The sequence below is a fragment of the Canis lupus genome, chromosome 15 (genome assembly GCF_011100685.1).
Source record: "Canis lupus familiaris isolate Mischka breed German Shepherd chromosome 15, alternate assembly UU_Cfam_GSD_1.0, whole genome shotgun sequence".
In the NCBI taxonomy this organism is placed as follows: Eukaryota; Metazoa; Chordata; class Mammalia; order Carnivora; family Canidae; genus Canis; species Canis lupus.
The window spans coordinates 17,545,025-17,568,546 of NC_049236.1; the positions used below are offsets into that span (position 1 = coordinate 17,545,025).

General features: G+C 37.3%; 1 protein-coding gene across 1 annotated transcript; it reads left to right on the plus strand.

Annotated features, from left to right (window-relative positions):
- Nucleotides 1–12,318: 12,318 nt before the first annotated feature.
- OR11K2 (olfactory receptor family 11 subfamily K member 2) lies at nucleotides 12,319–13,272 on the plus strand. The gene has a single exon (XM_038557642.1). It carries the CDS (start codon nucleotides 12,319–12,321, stop codon nucleotides 13,270–13,272), a length of 954 nt encoding a protein of 317 aa, XP_038413570.1.
- Nucleotides 13,273–23,522: the final 10,250 nt, after the last annotated feature.

Genomic DNA, 23,522 nt, shown 5'->3' on the forward strand with positions numbered 1-23,522 from the left:
AGTCACTATGGAAAACAATAGTTTTTGATAGTTCCTCAAAAAATTAAATCAAAAATAGAAATACCAAAGATCCAGTAATTCTATGAGCCAAAGGAAAAAAGCAGTACAGAGACATGCAAAACGGGTGAAGGCAAGTGTGAGATACAGGTTCACAATTATGGAATGAATAAGTCACAGGGATATAAGTTGCAGTATAGGGAATACAGCCAATAGTAATGCAATAGCATTGTATGGTAACTGATGGTAACTACACCTGTGGTGAGCATAGCATAATGTATCTCTATACATTAGATAAAGATAGTTGAATCACTACGTTGTACACATGAAAATAATGTAACATTGTGCATCAGCTATACTTCAATAAAATAAAAACTAATTTTAAAAAATTTTATAAAGACATGCAAAAAATGGCTACAGTATGATTAGAAATAAATTGGGAATGGTAAAAATAAGAAAAGGTAACAAAGTATGATTTTTATGTGACCCATAAAAGGACTAGTAGTGTCATTAATAATTTTTTAAATTTTTTTTCTGTTTTTTTCTTTTTTTTAAAGGATTTTATTTATTTATTCATGAGAGACAGAGAGAGAGAGAAAGAGAGAGAGAGAGAGAGGCAGAGACATGGGCAGAGGGAGAAGCAGGCTCCCTGCAAGGAGCCTGATGTGGGACTCGATCCTGAGGCCTGGGATCACACCCAGAGCCAAAAGCAGACACTCAACCTCTGAGCCACCCAGGCACCCCTGTATTTTTTCATATTTGCTTAGATTTCTTAGATTTTCTAAAATAGTTATTTTAATTGTATATAATTTTCTTAGATTTTCTAAAATAGTTATTTTAATTATATATAATTTTCGAACAGTATACATGCTTAGTAATGAGTCAAAGAGCAAATGTCCTAGAGTGGTATGCAACTTAAAATGATTTTTTTTAAAACTTTATATAAGTGTAAAATCCAATAAAGTTGTTATTTCTGGGATGAGAGTGCATTAAAAGAGATTTTGGGAATGATTTAGGCAGGCAAGTCTCAGGCCTTCAAAGTTGTCACCCTAAAACAATTTTCTTCCCAGGTGTTCTAACTATCAGCCCTGTGTGTAGAAAAATGACCCGATCTGTGTATTTTAACAAGCTTAATTTCTTCAATGGCTGTGTCTTTAATTTTCTCCATATCCTTCCAGGCCTCCCTATCAATATATCCTGAATTTTTCCTCAATTGCCTTTTGAATTTCATCCCCCAACACAATGTGCCTTAGACTGCCTTTACGATCTTAGGCTCAAATGAATGTATTGTTGATCCTGAAACCACATCCCACCCTGAAAACCAAATTCTGTTCATATTATTCTCATAGAAACTCCAAAAGCCATGGGCTTACTAGTGACAAAATGTATGCTATTTCCCCATCCCAAATACACTCAAAGGTGCTAAAACTAAATTGTCAGTGTCTATTATTCAGATACTGTACTATGATGTATTTTCTTTCTCACCATTTTCTTTCTCTCCTTTGAAGCATTCATTCACTCTTTTATTTATTTTTTAATATATTCTTCTCCCAAAGATTTACTGAGTATATTCTATGTGTTAAGTATTGAGTCCAGGTATGGGGAAATAAAGTGTAAAATACTCACAGACCTTAGAGACTTAGAGCTTTTAAGAGAATAAATTGTAAGAGCTGGTATCTCAAGAAGAAATTTCTCTCTTTTAATTGTATCTATGTGAGATGATAGTTTACCTAAACCTATTGTGGTAATTGTTCCACCAAACATGTAAATCAAACCATCATGCTGTACATCCTAAACATAAACAGTGATGTATGTCAATTCTTTTTCAATAAAACTGGAGGGAAAAAATATTGAGAGGACTCCAGGTGAATAGAGAGGAACCAGAAGGCTAAAGGATCTAGAAACTCTGGGGACTTAGGATATCAAGGTAGCCTTGGAAGTAACTTAGACCTGCCCACTTCTCTGATTTTACTGCTTCGTTTAGTAAAGGGATCCCCAAATAGAATAAAGGGGGAGGTGGTGAGAAATTGACTTCAAACTGCCAAGTTTGGAATAAGGTCAACAAACCACTCCACAAACTTCACAAACATTCTTAAAATTGGCTCAGATTGACAGAGGTGGGGCAAGATTGCGGAAGAGTAGGGTCCCCAAGTCACCTGTCCCCACCAGCTTACCTAGATAACTTTCAAATCATCCTGAAAACCTACGAATTCGGTCTGAGATTTAAAGAGAGAACAGGGATCCCTGGGTGGCGCAGCGGTTTGGCGCCTGCCTTTGGCCCAGGGCGCGATCCTGGAGACCCGGGATCGAATCCCACATCGGGCTCCTGGTGCGTGGAGCCTGCTTCTCCCTCTGCCTGTGTCTCTGCCTCTCTCTCTTTCTCTCTGTGTGACTATCATAAATAAATAAAAAAAAAAATTTAAAGAGAGAACAGCTGGAATGCTACGGTGAGAAGAGTTTGCACTTCTATCAACTTGTACAACTTGTTTTTGGCCACTCTGCACTGAGCAAAATGACTAGAAGGAAAAAACTCACCACAAAAGAAAGAATCAGAAAAGTCTTCTCTCCCTCAGAGTTACAAAATTTGGATTACAATTCAATGTCAGAAAGCCAATTCAAAACCACAATTATAAAGCTACTGGTGGCTCTGGAAAAAAGCATAAAGGATTCAAGAGACTTCATGACTGCAGCATTTAGATCTAAACAGGCTGAAATTAAAAATCAATTGAATGTGATGTAATCCAAACTGGAGGTCCTAACGACAAGGGTTAACGAGGTAGAAGAACGAGTGAGTGACATAGAATACAAGTTGATGGCAAGGAAGGAAACAGAGGAAAAAAGAGAAAAATCAAATAAAGGATCATGAGGATAGGTTAAGGGAAATAAATGACAGCCTCAGAAGGAAAAATCTATGTTTAATTGGGGTTCCTGAGGGGACTGAAAGGGACAGAGGTCCAGAAACTGTATTTGAACAAATTATAGCTGAGAACTTGCCTAACTTGGGAAGGGAAACAGGCATTCAGATCCAGGATATAAAGAGATACCCCCCTAAAATCAATAAAAACCATTCAACCTTGACATTGAATAGTGAAACATGCAAATTCCAAAGATAGAATATCCTTAAAGCAGCAATACACAAGAAATCCATAACCTTTATGAGGAGAAGCATTAGAATAACAGCAGACCTCTCCACAGAGACCTGGCAGGCCAGAAAGGACTGGCAGGATATATTCAGGGTTCTAAATGAGAAGAACATGCAGTGAAGCATACTCTATCCAGCAAGGCTCTCATTCAGAATAGAAGGAGAGATAAAGAGCTTCCAAGAGAGGCAGAAACTGAAAGAGTATGTGTCCACCAAACTGACTCTACAAGAAATATTAAGGGGGGCCCTGTAAAAGAAAGAGGAAGTCCAAGGAAACAATCCACAAAAACAGGGACTGAATAGGTATCATGATGACACTAAATTCATATCTTTCAATAGTAACTCTGAACGTGAATGTGCTAAATGACCCCATCAAAAGGCGCAGGGTTTCAGACTAGATAAAAAAGCAGGACCCATCTATTTGCTGTTTACAAGAGACCCATTTTAGACATAAGGACACCTACAGCATGAAAATAAAAGGTTGGAGAACCATTTACCATTGAAATGGTCCTCAAAAGAAAGCAGGGGGAGCCATTCTCATATCAGATAAATTAAAGTTTATCCAAAGACAGTTGTAACAGATGTAGAGCAACACTATATCATACTTAAAGGATCTATCCAACAAGAGGACCTAACAATCATGAATACTTATGCCCCTAGTGGGAGCTGCAAAGTATGTCAATCAATTAATAACAAAAGTAAAGACATACTTAGATGATAATACACTAATACTGGGAGACTTCAACACGGTGCTTTCTGCAAATAAAAGATCTTCTAAGCACAACATCTCTAAAAAAAACAAGAGCTTTAAATGATACACTGGACCAGATGGATTTCACAGATATTTACAGAACTTTACATCCAAACGCAACTGAATACAGATTCTTCTCAAGTGTACATGGAACTTTCTCCAGAATAGACCACATACTGAGTCACAAATAGGGTCTCAACCAACCCCAAAAGATTGGGATTGTCCCCTGCATATTTTCAGACCATAATGCTTTGAACCTTGAACTCAATCACAAGAAGAAATTTGGAAGAAACTCAAACACATGGAGGTGAAAGAGCATCCTGCTAAAAGATGAAAGGGTCAACCAGGGAATTAGGGAGGAATTAAAAAGATTCATGGAAACTAATGAAAATGAAGATGCGACCGTTCAAAATCTTTGGGATACAGCAAAAGCAGTCCTGAGGGGGAAATACACTGCAATATAAGCATCCATCCAAAAACTGGAAAGAACTCAAATACACAAGCTAACCATCAAAGAAATACAAATCAAAACTAAAATGAGATCCCACCTCACCCCAGTGAGAATGGGGAAAATTAACAAGGCAGGAAATCACAAATGTTGGAGAGGATGTGGAGAAAAGGGAACCCTCCTGCACTGTTGGTGGGAATGTGACCTGGTGCAGCCACTCTGGAAAACTGTGTGGAGGGTCCTCAAAGAGGTGAAAATAGATCTGCCCTACACCCAGCAATTGCACTGTTGGGGATTTACCCCAAATATACAGATGCAATGAAAGGCCGGGACACCTGCACCCCGATGTTTCTAGCAGCAATGTCCAGAATAGCCAAACTGTGGAAGGAGCCTCGGTGTCCATTGACAAATGAATGGATAGAGAAGCTGTGGTCTGTGTCTACAGTGGGATATTCCTCAGCCATTAGAAATGACAAATACCCACCATTTGCTTCGACGTGGATGGACCTGGAGGGTATGATGCTGAGTGAAATAAGTCAGTTGGAGAAGGACAAACATTATATGGTCTCATTCATTTGGGGAATATAAAAAATAGTGAAAGGGAATAAAGGGGAAAGGAGAGAAAATGAGTGGGAAATATCAGAAAGGGAGGCAGACCATGAGAGACACCTCACTCTGGGAAACGACCAGGGGTGGTGGAAGGGGAGGTGAGTGGTGCGTTGGGGTGACTGGGTGACGGGGCAGTGAAGGGGGCACTTGGTGGGATGAGCACTGGGTGTTATGCTGTATGTTGGCAAATTGAACTCCAATAAAAAAAATTAAATCAAAAATTTTTAAAAAGCAATAAAAAAAGAATTTAAAAAATTGGCTCAGATTTCCATGTCAAAATTTCCCTCACAATCCCTGTCCTTCTATAATATAATAATGACAAACAGTGGACGAGGGGGTCAGCTAAAAAAAAAAAAAAGGAAATTATATATATATATATTTGGCAAGTCTTCTATACAGAAAAATATAAAACTTGGTAGAAAGAAATTCAAGAAGACAAAAGTTAATAGGAAGATATGCCAAGTCCATGGATTGTGATAGTAATTATTGTGTAGATGACAATAAATGTCTCCATTTGAAGCAATCCCAATCATAATTCGGCAATAATTTCTGTGCAAATTAATGAGAGGATTCCAAATTTATGTGGAAAGGCATTGGGCAAAGATTATGAACACAGGTTTGAAGAAAAATTGGGAGGATTTACCTCACTAGATATTAAAGTTTATTCTAAAGCTATGGTAATTAACAGAATGTGCTACTGGTACATTAGGTACAAAGAGACAGATGAAATTAAATAGAGAATCAGAAAACCGACCTATGCATATATGGACACTTAATTCATGATAAAAATAGGACTACACAGCAGGTGTAGACTACAGGTTTAACAAAAAAATGTCTAAGTCACATGGATGTTCATGTGGAAAAATGAAATTTGCCTATATGTCACACCATACACAGAAATTATGACCAGGATAACTGCAGAGTTTTAAATTCAAAAGTAAGATATTAATGCTTCAAAAAAATAAAATATTTTCATAACTTTGAAATAAGCAAAAATAATTAGGCATAAATAAATATGATTGATAAATTAGAAACATTAAAATTAAGAGTTTATGTTTATTAACAAGCCAGTCAGAAAAAGACAAATACCATATAATTTCACTCATATATAGAATTTAAAAAACAAGCAAAGGCAGAAAAAAATAGAGACAATCCAAAGCACAAACTCTTAACCAGAGAGAAAAACAGATGGTTATCAGAGGGGGGACGACAAATGGGGGATGGGTGAAGTAGGTGATGGAGATTAAGGAGTGCACTTCTCTTGATGAGCGCTAAGTAATACGTGAAATCGTTTAATCACTATATTGTATTACCGAAATATACAACTATATGTTAACTACACTGAAATTCAAATTAAACTTTTCATTAAAGAGAAATTATGAGACTGGAAAAATAAGCCAATTAAATAGGAGAAAATATTTGGAATATATATAACTTATTAAAAGCTTGTTTTCAGAATGTATATATATATTTTAAAGATTATTTATTTTGAGAGAGAGAACAAGCACTAGGGGAGGAGGGGCAGAAGGAGAGGGAGAGATGAGAACCTCTAGCAGACTGTGCTGAGCAGAGCCCAATGTGAGACTCCATCTCACGACCTTGAGATCATGACCTGAGCCAAAATCAAGAGTCCGACACTTAACTGACTGAGCCACTCAAGTGCCCCCAGAATATATTTTTAAAACCTTTAAAGTAGGGAAACTGGGTGGCTCAGTGATTGAGCATCTGCCTTTGGCTCAGGGCATGATCCTGGGGTCCTGGGATCGAGTCCCCCATTGGCCTCCCTGCAGGGAGCCTGCTTCTCCTCTGCCTATGTCTCTGCCTGTCTCTCACAGAGTCTCTCTGTGTGTCCTTAATAAAATCATAAAAAAACAACCTTAAAGTAATAAGAAATTCTCAATAATTTAAAACTCTTGAAAAGTCATTATTTAAAAAAGAATATATCCAAATGTAGCACAGGATGTGTTTTCCTAAATATTTTTTTAAAAAAACTGACACAACCAAGGACAAATATAAAACAAAATGAAAACACAGAATAATGAGTATTATACTACTCATGAGAATAAACATTTGGGCAACCACTTTGCAAGACTCTTTGACAGTATCTGTTATAATTGGATATATACATTCCCTGGAATTCAGGAATTTTATATACATACAATATAAATTCTTGTAAGCACACACCAAGATATATGTAGGTTACTACTTATTGCAGCATTACTCATAATACCTCCAAACTGGAAACAACTCGAATGTCCCAACAGTAAGGTGGAGATGTGGTACTCACACAAAGGAATAATATATAGCAATAAAAATAAATGCACTACAGTTATATGAAAGATCACAGATTAATTTAATTATGAGTAAGAGATTCCTGATATAGATGCTGTATGATTTCATTTATCTACATTTAAAAAACAGGCAAATCGAAAACTTGGTGTTGGTGCATGAAATTTTGAAAATTACCTCTTCTCTTTTGAGAAATTTTGAGAAATTTGAAAATTATCTCTTTTGAACGAATATTGTCAAATCATCAAGAGGGAAAGTCCCAAATCCCCAAAACAGGCACATTGATGGTATTTAAAGTAAAGATAGAGGTTACTCTAGAGAAAGAAGTAGTGCCAGGAAAGGTGACAATGAGGTTTCTGAGATGGGAGGTAATGTTCTTTCACTCGGGTGATAGTTAAGTGCGTGTATGCAATTTTAATAATTCAGTGAACTATGTAATGACAATGTGCATACATTTAGGTACCATGTTTTAAAATTTTAAAAATACCTTCAAGCCAGATCATTCTATTATTTGCTTAAATATCTCCACTGATCTTTTCTAAACAGTGAAAACTAAACTTTTTACAATAGCCTGTAAGTCCCTAAAGGATCTGTCTTCACCTGTTATCTCTCTACCATCTTGTCCTACTACTTTCCTTACTGCCACACTGGCCTCTGCTCTTTCTCCAACATATTACACTTTCTTCCACCTCTGCTTCCTTTGATTAACTATTCTTTTTGCCTAAAATGCAATTCCCCCAGAGATCCATAAAAATTGTTCTTTCACTTTAAGACATTGTTTAAATGTTACCTTCCCTATGAGGATTTCCTTACTACCCTAGTTAAAGTCATGAAATTCCCCCACTCTAACATTATCACTCCACTCCATAATGTATTTTCTATCCACAACATTTTCTAATACTACAATATAATTATCTTATTTATGTTATTTTCTTCTCCCTCCAAAAGAATTGATGTACTATGAAGACAGGAGTCGTAGGGTTGTTTCATATAATATCCCTGGGATCTTAAATATTGATTGGCACATGGTAAGTATTCAATAAATATTTGTGAAATAACAGAATGACAATTAAATTAATTTCTTGAGTTTCCAATGCTTTCCAGCCTTACTGAGATATAACTGACACATAACATTGTGTAAGTCTACGGTGTATAACATTATAACAGGATGATTTAATATATCTGTATATTGTGAAATGATGACCACAATAAGGTTAGTTAACACCTGCATCACCTCACATAATTACCATTTTTTTTTGGTGGTAAGAAGATTCAAAATCTACTTTCTTAGTGACTTTGAAATATATAATACATAGTTGTTAACTATACTCACCTTACTGTACATTAGAACTTATTCATCTTATAGCTAGAAGTTTGTACCCTTTGACCAACATCTCCCCATTTCCTTCATCCCCCAGGCCCTAACAATTACCATTCTACCCTTTGTTTCTTTAAGTCTGAGCTGCCAATTCTTTCTGCTCTACACAAAATGCACCTCAGATATCTCTAACAAACTACTACAAGTACAGATTTGATGATCAATGAATGATTTCTTCTTCAAAATAGAATCCAACAGTAGAGTTTCCTATTGTAGCTGTTATGACAATCCCTATTATGACTTGCTTAGTCCCCCAAAATCTTCAACAGTACATGGCTACAAGAGGAGAAAGAAAAGAAGGAATCAAGTTCTATATTTGATCATTTCTTGTAGAATACTAAAATTTGGTGTTTTATTATATGTAAGCGAAAATTCAAAAAATATCACCTCTTTTGAACAAATACTTCAAACTATCAAGAGGATAAATCCCAGATTCTGAAAGGTCATGGTACAAGGAAATAGACATATATAATACCATCATCTGGGCTTTCATTTTGACCATAAACATGTGCTTTGAAACCAGAGAAGAAATATCTTGTAGGGTTCCTCATTGCAATCCATGGATCATCCAATTTCTTGGAAATCTTTCACATGCCTGTTGCTCCATGGGCAGTGAAATGCCCATGCTCCATTGCTCCAGTAATATTTTATGTCTTGACTCTGACCCTCTTCTCAGCATTCATCCAAGGAGTAAGTGGAAACTGTATAACATGTGAACCACATGTGCTCAAATATTTTGCAAAAATAATTTTATAGAAAATGTCTCTGTATCTTGGAAAAAACTGCAAATATTTCATTGGAATGAGATGCTGACAAATAAATGAAGCCTAAAAATATCAATTCCCTTGTTTCCCTGAGTCCTGGAGGATATTTCTCACTGTTTGTATATCACTCTAAAAGATCAATAAGAGATATACAGGGATCCCTGGGTGGCGCAGCGGTTTAGCGCCTGCCTTTGGCCCAGGACGCGATCCTGGAGACCCGGGATCGAATCCCACGTCGGGCTCCGGGTGCATGGAGCCTGCTTCTCCCTCTGCCTATGTCTCTGCCTCTCTCTCTCTCTGTGACTATCATAAATAAATAAAAATTAAAAAAAAATAAGAGATATACAAAGAGTCTTAGGATTTCAAGTGAAGATGTATATTAACTAACACATTTCTAGATAAGGATTTATTTTGATAATTTTTGTTGCTTGGTGAGTACATATGGCAAATCTCTCTTCTGGAGATCGCTTCTTTCCCAAGCCCAAATATTACTTTTCAATTCCATTATGGTAATGAGCCCTGGTTTAAGGTGGATTCTCAGGGATCCCTGGGTGGCTCTGTGGTTTAGCGCCTGCCTTTGGCCCAGGGTGTGATCCTGGAGTCCCAGGATCGAGTCCCGCATCGGGTTCCCAGCATGGAGTCTGCTTCTCCCTCCTCCTGTGTCTCTGCTTCTTTCTATGTCTATCATGAATAAGTAAATAAACCTTTAAAAAAAATAAATCTAATGTGGATTCTTTTTGAAGTAACAAAACTTTTCAGCCATGTTGTGTTTTTACTGTTGTTTTTGTTGTATATACAGGATATATCCTAAACTCTGGCATTGAACAATTACTATCTCCAGGAAATATTTTAAAACAAGAAGGGTAAGTATCAATAATGATTTGAAACAAATCCTTTGTCAATGACCTTTCTCTAAATAAAATAATTAAATTGATATGGCTGACACTAGAGTTCTGAGTAAATAGGGCCACAAGAATGTTTAAAGGACAGAAGGACAAGCCATTGGAATATAGAAAAGACAGCATAGGAAATATTGCCAATAATATTGTAAAAATGTGTTTGGTAACAAATGAAAGCTACACTTACGGTGGTGAGCATTGCAATATGTATAAAACTGTCCAAATCACTATGTAGCATGCCTGAAACTAATATAACATTGGATGTCAACCATAGTTCAATAATAATTAAAAAAAACTTTCAGAAAGGTTTTAGTGGACATGATTCCTCAAAAGCCCTGTGTGAATGAGTGAATTATTTCTTTAAAAATATTAATAATCTGTTTTTAGAAAACTCATAGACGGGCACCGAGGGGGGCACTTGATGGGATGAGCACTGGGTGTTATTCTGTATGTTGGCAAATTGAACACCAATAAAAAATAAATCTATTATTAAAAAAAGAAAACTCATAGAGTCAAGGATTTCACTGATCTGACTTACTATAAGCATATATACAATCTCAGGGCAATAAGAGCCTGTAAATAGTAATCTTTCCGACCTAGATGCCATTACAATGGGCAAATAAAAGAGTCACTCATCTATGAGGTCTGATCTTTACACAAATAGATCCAGGACTTCCTTGGCTGAAACTCTTGGAGTTACCCCTTTAAAAGGTTTCTTTGATTTATCAAATATTCCTTATAAAATACAAAAATATTTCCAGGAAAGGAAAAAATATATTGTTTATTGTTAATCTCTTGATTAAAATTAAAAGTACAGGTGCTGTCATATCCACAGCTGTTCCTCCAGCACTTAAAAGACCAGTTAACATGATGAAGAAGTTTAATAAATATTTTTGAATAAATTACTTTGCTTAATGTAAAAGACCAAAGTAAGATACCAAAGAAATAGGAGAATTGAGTTTTGACTTAATAACAATTATCTCAGATGGAGAAGCCAGAGAAAGAGAACAGTGAGAAGTTGCTTGTTTCAATTTTCCCAGATAGGAAAGGCCTAGATGCGCTTAGTGAGATGTAAAGAGATACCAACGGTCTGCCTAAAATAGAGAAAAAGGAACATATGGGAAAAGGCTGTTAAAAAAAATAAAGGACTATGAAAATCCTCTATTTTCATAGAAGATAAAAACAAAACTATTTTTCCATTTTTCTTGCAGCCAACTTGACTAGGAAGGAGCACACACTGAACTTGGTCACAGTCACTCAGACCAGCTACTCTCCCTCAGGTCAATTGCCATAATTGGCATATCTAGTTCACATATACACAGGAAGTACATCGAAATATTCAGCCAGAGAAATTCAGAGGCCAGGGTATAGGACTCTTTCTCACAGTGTATAGTGCATTCAGTTGCCTAAAAAGGAAAGGAAGCCTTTTTTTATACTAAACATTGGTGTGAATACATCTAGTAACATAAATCCTGGAATGATAGAGGTATATTTTACTGTCACCTTAAAACACCATGAGTACCTTGGAGGAACTGAAAATGAAAATGAATATTAGTTTATGTCCAGTTACGGCACTACATTTAAACAGATTCTTAACGTGTCTTGGTTTGATTTTTTTATTATTATGTCAGTTAGAAATCATAAAGAGTCAAATACTCGGGGCAGCCCAGGTGGCTCAGCGGTTTAGCACCGCCTTCAGATCCTTCAGACCCAGGATCGAGTCCCATGTCAGGCTCCCTACATGGAGCCTGCTTCTCCCTTGGCCTATGTCTCTGCCTCTGTGTGTGTGTGTGTCTCTCATGAATAAATAAATAAAATCTTTTTAAAAAGGTTTAAAAAAAAAGAATCAAATACTCATAGACTGTTGAAAGAACTTCACATACACAGAAATGTAGTATTAAAAGTGCTAGCAAACAGGTGAAAGACTAGATTAATATAAGTAATTATTCACAATCATAAAATTTGGCTTTCCTAATATCTAGACTAGCATTCTTAGGAAGGAAAAAATTGTTACCAAATCATCTCCATGTCTTCCAGACCAATGAATGCGTCCAGCACAGAAACCACCAACTCCGTTAGCCACTTCATCCTCCTGGGCTTTCCCTCAAGCCCAGAAATGCAACTGCTCTACTTTGGGCTCTTCTCAGTAGTCTACACCCTGACTCTGATGGGGAACGCAGCCATTGTCTGTGCTGTGCAGTGGGATCGGCGTCTTCACACTCCCATGTACATCTTCTTGGGGAATTTCTCTCTTCTGGAAATATGTTATGTCACCACGACTGTTCCTAACATGTTGGCCAATTTCCTCTCTACAAGTAAGTCCATTTCCTTTGTGAGCTGCTTCACACAGTTCTATTTCTTCTTCTCTTTTGGATATGATGAAGGCTTCTTCCTTTGCATCATGGCCTTTGACAGGTACCTTGCCATTTGTAATCCTCTCCATTACCCACGCATCATGACTAAGCAGCTATATACTGGCCTTGTCATCTTCGGGTGGTCGAGTGGGTTCTTCCTCTTCCTAACCCCAGTTGTTCTCATTTCACAGTTGCCCTACTGTGGCCCAAATACCATCAACCATTTTTTATGTGACCCCGTCCCACTGATGATGCTGTCCTGTTCTGAAGATGCCATCACTCAGCTCATTTACTCTACTTTCAATGCTATTTTCATGATTGGCACCTTTCTCTTTATCCTTTGCTCCTATGCTCTGGTGATTCTGACTGTGCTGTGGATGCCCTCACAGGCTGGCAAACGCAAGGCTTTCTCCACTTGTGCTTCTCATTTGGCAGTTGTCACCCTGTTTTATGGCTCTATTATGGTGATGTATGTTAGTCCTGGATCAGGACACCCAGTGAAAATTCAAAAATTCATTACCTTATTTTATTCAGTGATAACACCCCTCTGCAATCCTCTAATCTATAGCCTTAGGAACAAGGAAATGAAGAATGCTCTGAGGAAAATCTTTGGGACTGAACATGGTGTTCATAAAGTGTAAATGAGAGCCAAATTCCATCTCTCAAATGCAACTTACCTTAATAAAACATGAGTGATATATTTGTCTACAAACTCATTAAGTTTCATTAAGAAACTATTACCATCTTAAACACCACTCACCACAAGATACATATTTAAGAAGATGTATTACCAAGTGGCTTCAATTTTGTTTTGAAGTTAATATCAAGTAAATGAAATTTTAGGAATCTAAGCCCATTAGTATTTCTCTATATAATTCAATTTCTAAAAAGACAGTAGTCAATTTTGCATTACTGAGTGCAACTCAGTAATAGAGATCATAGATTGCTTTGGGCATTAACACTTTAAGCCAGTAATTCTCCACTGAGACATACTGACCAGTAAAGAAGATTCAAACTTGAGGAAAGTAGACCTTTTCAGAGTGCAGCATGTGTCTTTAAAGACACAGAGTAATAGCCCTAGCTGGGTGTTAGTGACTTTTCAGAGTGTACAAGACAAGGATTAGGAATTTCAAGTGTCTTAGCTATCTAGAACATAGTAAAGATAGGAGTTAAACATAAAGTCTAGGACATGACTCAAGATGTAATTCACCTTAGGGTAAATCCAGTTTACACAGTAACTTCCGGTACCATGTGAGGTTAGTATTAGTACTGTGAGATTTATTTTAATACCATAAACATCCTTAAAAATATTTCCATAAACTTCACACTTGTCAGAATGGCTAAAATAAAAAACACAAGAAATAAGTGTTGGCAAGGATGTAGAGAAAAAGGAACCCTTGTGTACTGTTGGTGGGAATGCGAAATAGTATAGCCACCATAGAAAACAGTATGGAGGTTCCTCAAAAAATTAAAGAATTACCATTTAGTCTGGTAATTCCACTACTGGATTTACCTAAAGAAAATAAAAATGCTAACTGGAAAAGAAATATGCACCCTTAGATTCATCGTAGCATTATTCACAAGAGCTAAGAAATAGAAGCAATCCAAGTGTCCATCCATAGGTGAATAAAGAAGATATGATATATATATCATATATAATGATATATATAATGGAATATTACTCAGCCATAAAAAAGAATGAAATCCTGCTGTTTGCAATGACATTGATGGATCTAAAGAGTATAATGCAAAGTAAAATAAGTCAGTCAGAGTAAAACAAATACATGTCATCTCACTCATAGGTGGAATTTAAAAAACAAAGCAAAGAAACAAAGAAAAAAAAGAGACCAAAAAACCTCAGATTCTTAAATATAGAGAACTGGTGGTTGCCAAAGGAGAGGTAGGTGAGGGGATGGGTAACACAGGTGAAGGGGATTAAGAGTGCACTTATCACGATGAGCACTGAGTAATATACAGAGTTGTTGAATCACTATATTGCACACCTGAAATGAATATAATACTGTATATTAATTATACTGGAATTGCTTTTTTCAATATATATAACTAATAACCTTTCTCAGTGAGTTTTATGGAATAATACAAAAATAAAGCAATATTATATTGATCCATCAATATTTTCCTACATTTAGCCTTTTGAATTTATGTAAATACCTCTATGTACACTTTTAAAGTGCAATTTTCTTTTTTTATGTTCTGTACCTTTATTCAGTTTTACTTTTTAAGTTTTATTTTAATTTCAAGATAGTTAGCATACAGTGTTATATTAGTTTCAGGTATGCAATATAGTGATTCAATGATTCTATACATTGCTCGGTGCACATCATAATACTGGATCTTAAGTGAATAAATAAAAATTAAAAATAATTATTTCCATAAAAATATTTAATTAACATCATTGTTAATTTGACTTTTATTGACTTTTATTTAATTTGACTTTTATTTTGTTCTTTTGCCATTTTTAAAGTGTGACTCTCCAAAATGCAATTAAAGGAAATCATAATATAAAATGTAAATTACAGAATTTTAATTTGTATACTTCAAGAAGTCATTTGCTCCACAAAATGATGTGAAACAGCAACTGGATTTTATTTCATAAAGAACCTGGATTGAGAATATTTGTTGAGCTTGAAAGGCAGGATTTCTGAGTTTTGGAAAAGAAGTGGCTATCTTTATCCTACTTCACATAGGCAATAAATTAAATAACTGAACAATTGCCTAAAAACTACTTTATATTGGAAGAAAATATAAATCATTTGGAACTTTATCCAAACCAATTTCAATGGTAGGCTTGAAGTGCTAATAATTTTAACTGATTTTCATATGTGGAGCTTAAAGAATGCTCATGCCAGATCCATTCACCTTTCTTAATTATATAAGAAAAAGTCACAAAAATTAGTGATTCTTAATAAAATATTGAGTTGAGTTTTATGAAGATATACAGTGCCTGTATTTTTAGTTGCTTTCAAGTTGGTTATTAGCCAAATCTTCCTTACCCATATTATTTTACCTCATATTAAGTTTGCTGCCACTAGATAGAATTGCAAATTATTTGGTACATTAAGAGCATATCCTTAAGGCATAGACCTACTTTTATTGCACCAACATTTCTTCCTTAGTTCATACCTATGATTTTATGGTGGAAGTGAGTTTCATAAACCAGCTAACAAAAAAGGAAAAGAGCCTCAGGCTTGGTTCACAAATAGATTACCTGAAAAATGCTACTGTAAGAAAGAAATGCATTACCATTGCATTATAGCCCCTGTCACAGGTGGCCATAGAGTGTAGGGGTAGAGGAAATTCTCATAAAGCAAAATGCTGAGAGAAATACACTTATTTGTCTACTTTTATATGGTGGGCGAAATAGCCTGCTACACAAGATGAGGATATACATGCCTAATGACTAAAAGTTTTACTGCTTGGTCAAGGATCTTGAAGGAACCAGATAGGGAACCCAGAGTCAAGGAAGTTTGAAGAGGCAGCATGTGAATGGACCTATGAGATTGAGCACAATATGCAAATCTTTGTGCCTCAAATCGATGCTCATCAAGAAAGGATCCTCCACAATGGAGACATTCAACAAACCAGATATAAAGAACAAGTCATCCAGGAAATGTCAAGCGGCTCGGACATCCTTCACCTTAGTGCTTACACAAAGTGCCCATAAAGTGAGTGGTATGGATGGAGGCTGTATGTAAGCCACAAAATATGGACCATCTCTTACCAAGGCTGGTAAAGCCACTGAGCTGCTGAGGATGCAGCCTCAGTCATAGACCAATGCTAAACTCTCAATATGGCACCATCCTTTAAGAAAACTAAGCAGTAGCAGGTAACAAATTTATTACATTCAAATTACTTTTATTATTTGTCCTTTCTTTGATTGACTTTTTTTTCTTATATGTGGGTTAGACTTCCTTTCTTGAAGAGCCTCTGCCTGTACCACTCACTCTCCTTGTGCTTTGGAATATCTGATTTACTAATATGGGTCCCTGCATAACACTACCATCCCCACAAAGTAAAACAACAGGCACATGATCATGAGATCACAAGATTCACTGGCCCTACCATATACTGTATCATATGGAACCCGTCTACTTGGTTGAATATAGGAATGCAATATTAAAGGATAACCAGGGTTCCTCAACCTAAGTTCTATTGACATTATGGGATAAACAATTCTTTGTTGTGGGGAGCTGTCCTTTGTAATGCAACATGGATGTTTAGCAACATCCCTGACTTCCAGCCACCATTCACCTACTGGTATGACAGGTGTGACAACCAACAATGTCTTCAGACAGTGTCAAATATCCCCTGGTATGTGGGGAGAACAGTCTTCAGTTGAGAACCACTAGGGTAAATAAAGATATCAGTTTGGAGCTATCCTGCAAATTTGGGACTCCCCTCCAGAAGTATTACACATATTTAATCAATGGCCAATAAGAAGAGCTTCACCCTCAACAGCTAAAATTACAACAGTCTTAATAAATAAATAAATAAATAAATAAATAATAAAATTACAACAGTCTGAGAACAAAAAAAAGTGAAAGCTTGACTCCCCATTATTTCCAGTGATTTTCTTGCAAATTTGTTCTTGCTGCTTCTACAAACTTAAGTTCTGCCAGATAGACCATTGGTTACCAGGATGGGAGGAGAAGCAGCTTCTAGAAAGAGCCCAAGAATGGGTTCCATTAAGCCTGAAGCAATGATTGCTTCTACTTGTAACTGTCTTGTTGGTGGACTGATAGAGAAAGGATTTGCTATAATGTAATGTAATGTAATCTATTATAATTATCCATTCTTGCAGCTAAAAAATAGAGATCGAGGAATATGTTGGGAATTGAGAGAATTCACTGGGGCTTCTTTTGGTGCTTTCAGCCTCAGTTATATCACTGAACAAGAAAATGTAGCATATGCAGCTTGGCAAGGGCAAAACAAGACTTCTACAGATCTTTTTATCTTCTGTCTTGGAGCCTTCTCTAAAGTCCCTGGGACTTAGTCAGGTAGAGAGAAAATGCAACCAGAATATAAAGAAAGTGTTGCCCTTAGAGACAACTGTCAAACTAAAAGGTGGAGAGGCCAAAGGATACGTGACCCAGCTTCTTAAAAACGCTGGCAGAGTCAAGACCCAAATGCCTACACTGGAGACCTCGAACCATACAAACTAGTATTAGCTCTCTCTGCTTCCAAGTTCACTCTCCCTGCCCTCTATTCCTCTGTCCTAGGTAGCCCCGAATAAACTGGCAACTAAATCTGTATCTGAGGTTCTGATTTGAGGAACCTAAACCAAAACAAATATTAACTCTGATATTTCCCAATTAGCACACATACACTCCTACTGCCACATCTATACTACTTTCATTCTTAGACTCTCCTTCTTAGAAAATTAGGCATTTCTCATCCTTTTCATAGGCAACCTCTCCACTATTTCCTTGAACCATCCTCTCATACATCTCTGAAGACTTAATATTTACCTTACCTTTTTTCAGAATCATGAACATTAAACTTTTATCTTTCCAAAGCCTCCTTCTCCAAACAGGAGAGACAGGGAAGGAGGGGGGTTGAGAGAGAGGTTGAGAAAAGAAACTGTCTTCTGGAATGCACTCACCTTCAGGTGCTCACATTTACCCTCTATATCTATATGACATGAAAAAACAGTGTATAGTCTACCTCTACTTCATCTCTCATGTACCTCTTTGTCCCCTGTGATCTGGCTTCCCACTTACTCTGCTCTGCTTTCCTTCATTTCCTTTTTTTTAAAAGATTTTATTTATTTATTCATGAGAGACACAGAGAGAGAGAGAGGCAGAGACACAGGCAGAGGGAGAAGCAGGCTCCATGCAGGGAGCCCGGTGTGGGACTCGATCCCAGGACCCCAGGATCACTCCCTGAGCCAAGCCACCCAGGCGTTCCTGCTTTCCTTCATTTCTGTAGAGGAGTAACATTAATAACCATGTAGATATTTTCTTGTAGGTATAAAAAAAGTCTAGTAACTCAAAAGATTTCCAGATCTGCCATCACTTTCATTAGCCAGCATAGACATGAACCTTATATTCTTGTGATTCCTCATTCATTGGGTTTGACAACTTCTGATACAGCCTGAAAACAAATTTTCTTAGGATCAATTGCAACCCTTTATGAAAAAGGGCAAAGGTAAAAAAAAAAAAAAAAAGATTTAAAAATGTGTTACCGGGGCAGCCCTGGTGGCTCAGTGGGTTTAGCGCCACCTCCAGCCCAGGGCATGATCCTGGAGATCCAGGATCGAGTCCCACATCAGGCTCCCTGCATGGAGCCTGCTTCTCCCTCTGCCTGTGTCTCTGCCTCTCTCTCTCTCTCTCTCTCTCTCTGTGCCTCTATGAATAAATAAATAAAATATTTTAAAAAATTAAAATGTGTTACCTTGCAATTACAACTCAAAATCTAGTTAATTTTTAATTTTTTATGTTTGGACATGGAATTAACAGGAGTCTAAGCTAGTATTTCTTAAAATTTAATATAGTAGCATTATTAACAATAGCCTAATTATGGAAAGAGCCCAAATATCCATGGACTGATGAATGCATAAAGATATGGTATATATATTTATATATTGGTATATATATATGTATATATATATATAACTATTATAACAGAATATTACTCAGCCATAAAAAAGAATGAAATCTTGCCATTTGCTATGACATTGATAGAGCTAGAATATACTGTGCGAAGCAAAATAAGTCAGTCAGAGAAAGACAAATACCTCATAATTTCACTCATATATGGAATTTAAGAAACAAAACAGAGGAACATAGGAGGAAATAAAAGAAGAATGCAATCATAAAACAGACTCAACTATAGAGAACAAACTGAGGTTTGATGGAGGGAGGTGGGTGGAGGATGGGCTAGTTGGGTGATGGGTATTGAGAAGGGCACTTGTGATGAGCACTGTATGTTGTATTCAAGTGATGAATCACTAAATTCTACTTCTGAAACCAACATTAGACTGTATATTAACTAACTGGAATTTATTTTTTAAGACTTTATTTATTTATTCATGAGAGACACAGAGAGAGAGAGGCAGAGAGACAGGCAGAGGGAGAAGCAGGCCCCGCGCAGGTAGCCTGACATGGGACTTGATCCCGGGTCTCCAGGATCAGGCCCTTGGCTGAAGGCGGTGCTAAACCACTGAGCCACCCAGGGATCCCACTAACTGGAATTTAAATAAAAACTTGAAACTACAAAAAATGCATATCAATCGCCTCTGTGTCTTTTTTAAATGCAATTTCTGCTCAGTAGGTAGAGAGTGGCACAGAATATTAACATTTCTGAGAAGTTCTCAGGTGATATCGCTATTGTTGGTTCATAGACATTCAGGTAGCAACAACCTAATCATGGCCTATCTCATATGTCAGAAAACACAAGTTCCTGAATATGAATGCTTTAGTAATATTTCCAATTGACCCACATTGTTAGGAAAAGTTAGAATTTGGGAAATTAATTAAGGTGATAAAGAGGCTTCCCAATTTGCATTTATAATATTTTTGTTTCAAATATAGAGTATTAGTGAAAATATGTTCATTTTTTCACTAATTCATTTTTTTCAATGTGTACTTTGTTCAGGACAAGCTACGTACAGCGATCTAGTGCTATGCATTAGATGTGCCAGGGTGAGCTAACTGGACCTGAAACACTCTTGCAGAGTTTAATACTATATTAAGTATTAATTAATTAACTAGTTAATACTAAGTATAATTTAAATAGCCAGATAAATAAGCATCAAATTGAAGATTTTCAGTCTAAGTCCACTCAGATATCCGTATTCCAAGTTTCGGCATCCCAATCTATTTTAATTATCAGTGACTGCATAATTACACCAAAACATTTATGCTTCACCACAGCATTTATTTTTTTAAACATTGTTTTCACTTATTTGAAAGAGAGAGCATGAGTGTGGGTAGGGCCAGAGAGACAAATAGACTCCCCACTGAGCAGGAGGACCACCACAGGGCTCAGTCTCAACACCCTGAGATCACGACTTGAGCCAAAGGCAGATGCTTAACTGCCGGAGCCACCCAGGTGCCCTTCACCACAGTGTTTAAACAAAGGCCATGTCCTTCCCACAGCCAGTCTGCAGCTAAACATGGGGGTGAGGGTGCCAGGCCTGACCCAATGAAGGGAATCTTTGAGCCAGAGCTTCCCTTTAGGATAGCTAAGACTTTCTCAGGGTTGCTTCACAGTCTGAGGCTCCTCTTCACCAGTCCTCTTCCTTTCTTGGGTGTCAGTCCAGCATCTCGTTTAAAAGCCTTCTCTGATGGTGCCCGCTGCTGCTCTGCTTTATTTTTCACAGATTTTCCCTCAATAAATCTCTTATACCTCTAACTCTGTTAGAGGCATCTACTTCTCAAAGGACCCAAATGACACTACAACTAAATGCATTGAAAAATTCTGAACTAGTTTATTTTGCAAACATACATTCACACAAATACACACACACACACATACACAAAGCACACGCACAAAATTGACAAAACTATAAGGTTCTGAAGATTAAATGGTAGTGATGTATCCATATAATTTCTAAATTTGATAGCTATCTTGGGTTACATAGGGGAACACTCCTGTTCCTTTTCTTTTTTTTTTCCCCACTCTTGTTTCTTAGAAAGGCACAGTAAAGTATTTGGGGATGATTGGTTTAAGGAAAACAACTTTTTTTCTATATTTTTTTATTGGAGTTCGATTTGCCAACATACAGCATAACACCCAGTACTCATCCCATCAAGTACCCCCCTCAGTGCCTGTCACCCAGTCACCCCCACCCCCCACTCACCTCCCTTTCCACCACCCCTTGTTCGTTTCCCAGAGTTAGGAGATTCTCATGTTCTGCCTCCCTCTCTGATATTTCTCACTCATTTTCTCTCCTTTTCCCTTTATTCCCTTTCACTATTTTTTATATTCCCAGAATGAATGAGACCATATAATGTTTGTCCTTCTCTGATTGACTTATTTCACTCAGCATCATACCCTCCAGTTCCATCCATGTCGAAGAAAATGGTGGGTATTTGTCATTTCTAATGGCTGAGGAATATCCCACTGTATACAGAGACCCACACCTTCTCTATCCATCATCTGTCGATGGACACCGAGGCTCCTTCCACAGTGTGGCTATTGTGGACATTGCTGCTAGAAACATCAGGGTGCAGGGGTCCCGGCGTGTCACTGCATCTGTATCTTTGGGGTCAATCCCCAGCAGTGCAATTGCTGGGTCGTAGGGCAGGTCTATTTTTAACTCTTTGAGGAACCTCCACACAGTTTTCCAGAGTGGCTGCACCAGTGCACATTCCCACCAACAGTGCAAGAGGGTTCCCCTTTCTCCACTCCTCTCCAACATTTGTGATTTCCTGCCTTGTTAATTTTCCCCATTCTCACTGGTGTGAGGTGGTATCTCATTGTGGTTTTGATTTGTATTTCCCTGATGGCCAGTGATGCGGAGCATCTCCTCATGTGCTTGTTGGCCATGTCTACGTCTTCCTCTGTGAGATTTCTCTTCATGTCTTTTGCCCATTTCATGATTGGATTGTTTGTCTCTTTGCTGTTGACTTTAATAAGTTCTTTATAGACCTTGGATACTAGCCCTTTATCTGATATGTCATTTGCAAATATCTTCTCCCATTCTGTAGGTTGTCTTTGAGTTTTGTTGACTGTTTCTTTTGCTGTGCAGAAGCTTTTTATCTTGATTAAGTCCCAGTAGTTCATTTTGGCTTTTGTTTCTTTTGCCTCCATGGATGTATCTTGCAAGAAGTTGGTGTGGCCAAATTCAAAAAGGGTGTTGCCTGTGTTCTCCTCTAGGATTTTGATGGAATCTTGTCTCACATTTAGATCTTTCTTCCATTTTGAGTTTGTCTTTGTGTCTGGTGTAAGAGAGTGGTCTAGTTTCATTCTTCTGCATGTGGATGTCCAATGTTCCCAGCACCATTTATTGAAGAGACTGTCTTTCTTCCAGTGGAAAGTCTTTCCTGCTTTGTCGAATATTAGTTGACCATAAAGTTGAGGGTCCACTTATGGATTCTCTATTCTGTTCCATTGATCTCTGTGTCTGTTTCTGTGCCAGGACCACACTGTTCTGATGACCACAGCTTTGTAGGACAACCTGAAATCTGGCATTGTGATGCCCCCGGCTCTGGTTTTCTTTTTCAATATTCCCCTGATTATTCATTGTCTTTTCTGATTCCAGGCAAATCTTAAGATGAGTCGTTCCAACTCTCAGAAGAAAGATGATGGTACTTTGATAGGGATTGCATTGAATGTGTATGTTGCCCTGCGGAGCATGGACATTTTCACAATATTCATTCTTCCAATCCATGAGCATGGAATATTTTTCCATCTCATTGTGTCTTCTTCAATTTCTTTCAGAAGTGTTCTGTAGTTTTTAGGGTATAGATCCTTTCCCTCTTTGGTTAGGTTTATTCCTAGGTATCTTATGCTTTTGGGTGCAATTGTAAATGGGATTAACTCCTTAATTTCTCTTTCTTCAGTCTCATTGTCAGTGTGTAGAAATGCCACTGACTTCTGGCCATTGATTTTGTATCCCCCCACACTGCTGAATTGCTGTATGGGTTCTAGCAATCTTGGGGTGGAGGCTTTTGGGTTTTCTACGCAGAGTATCATGTCATCTGCAAAGAGGGAGAGTTTGACTTCTTCTTTGCCAATTTGAATGCCTTTTATTTCATTTTGTTGCCCGATTGCTGAGGCTAGGAAGTCTAGTACTATGTTGAATAGCAGTGATGAGCGTGGACATCCTGTCGTGGTCCTGATCTTAGGGGAAAGGCTCCCAGTGTTTCCCCATCGAGAATGATATTTACTGTGGTCTTTTTGTAGATGGCTTTTAAGATGCTGA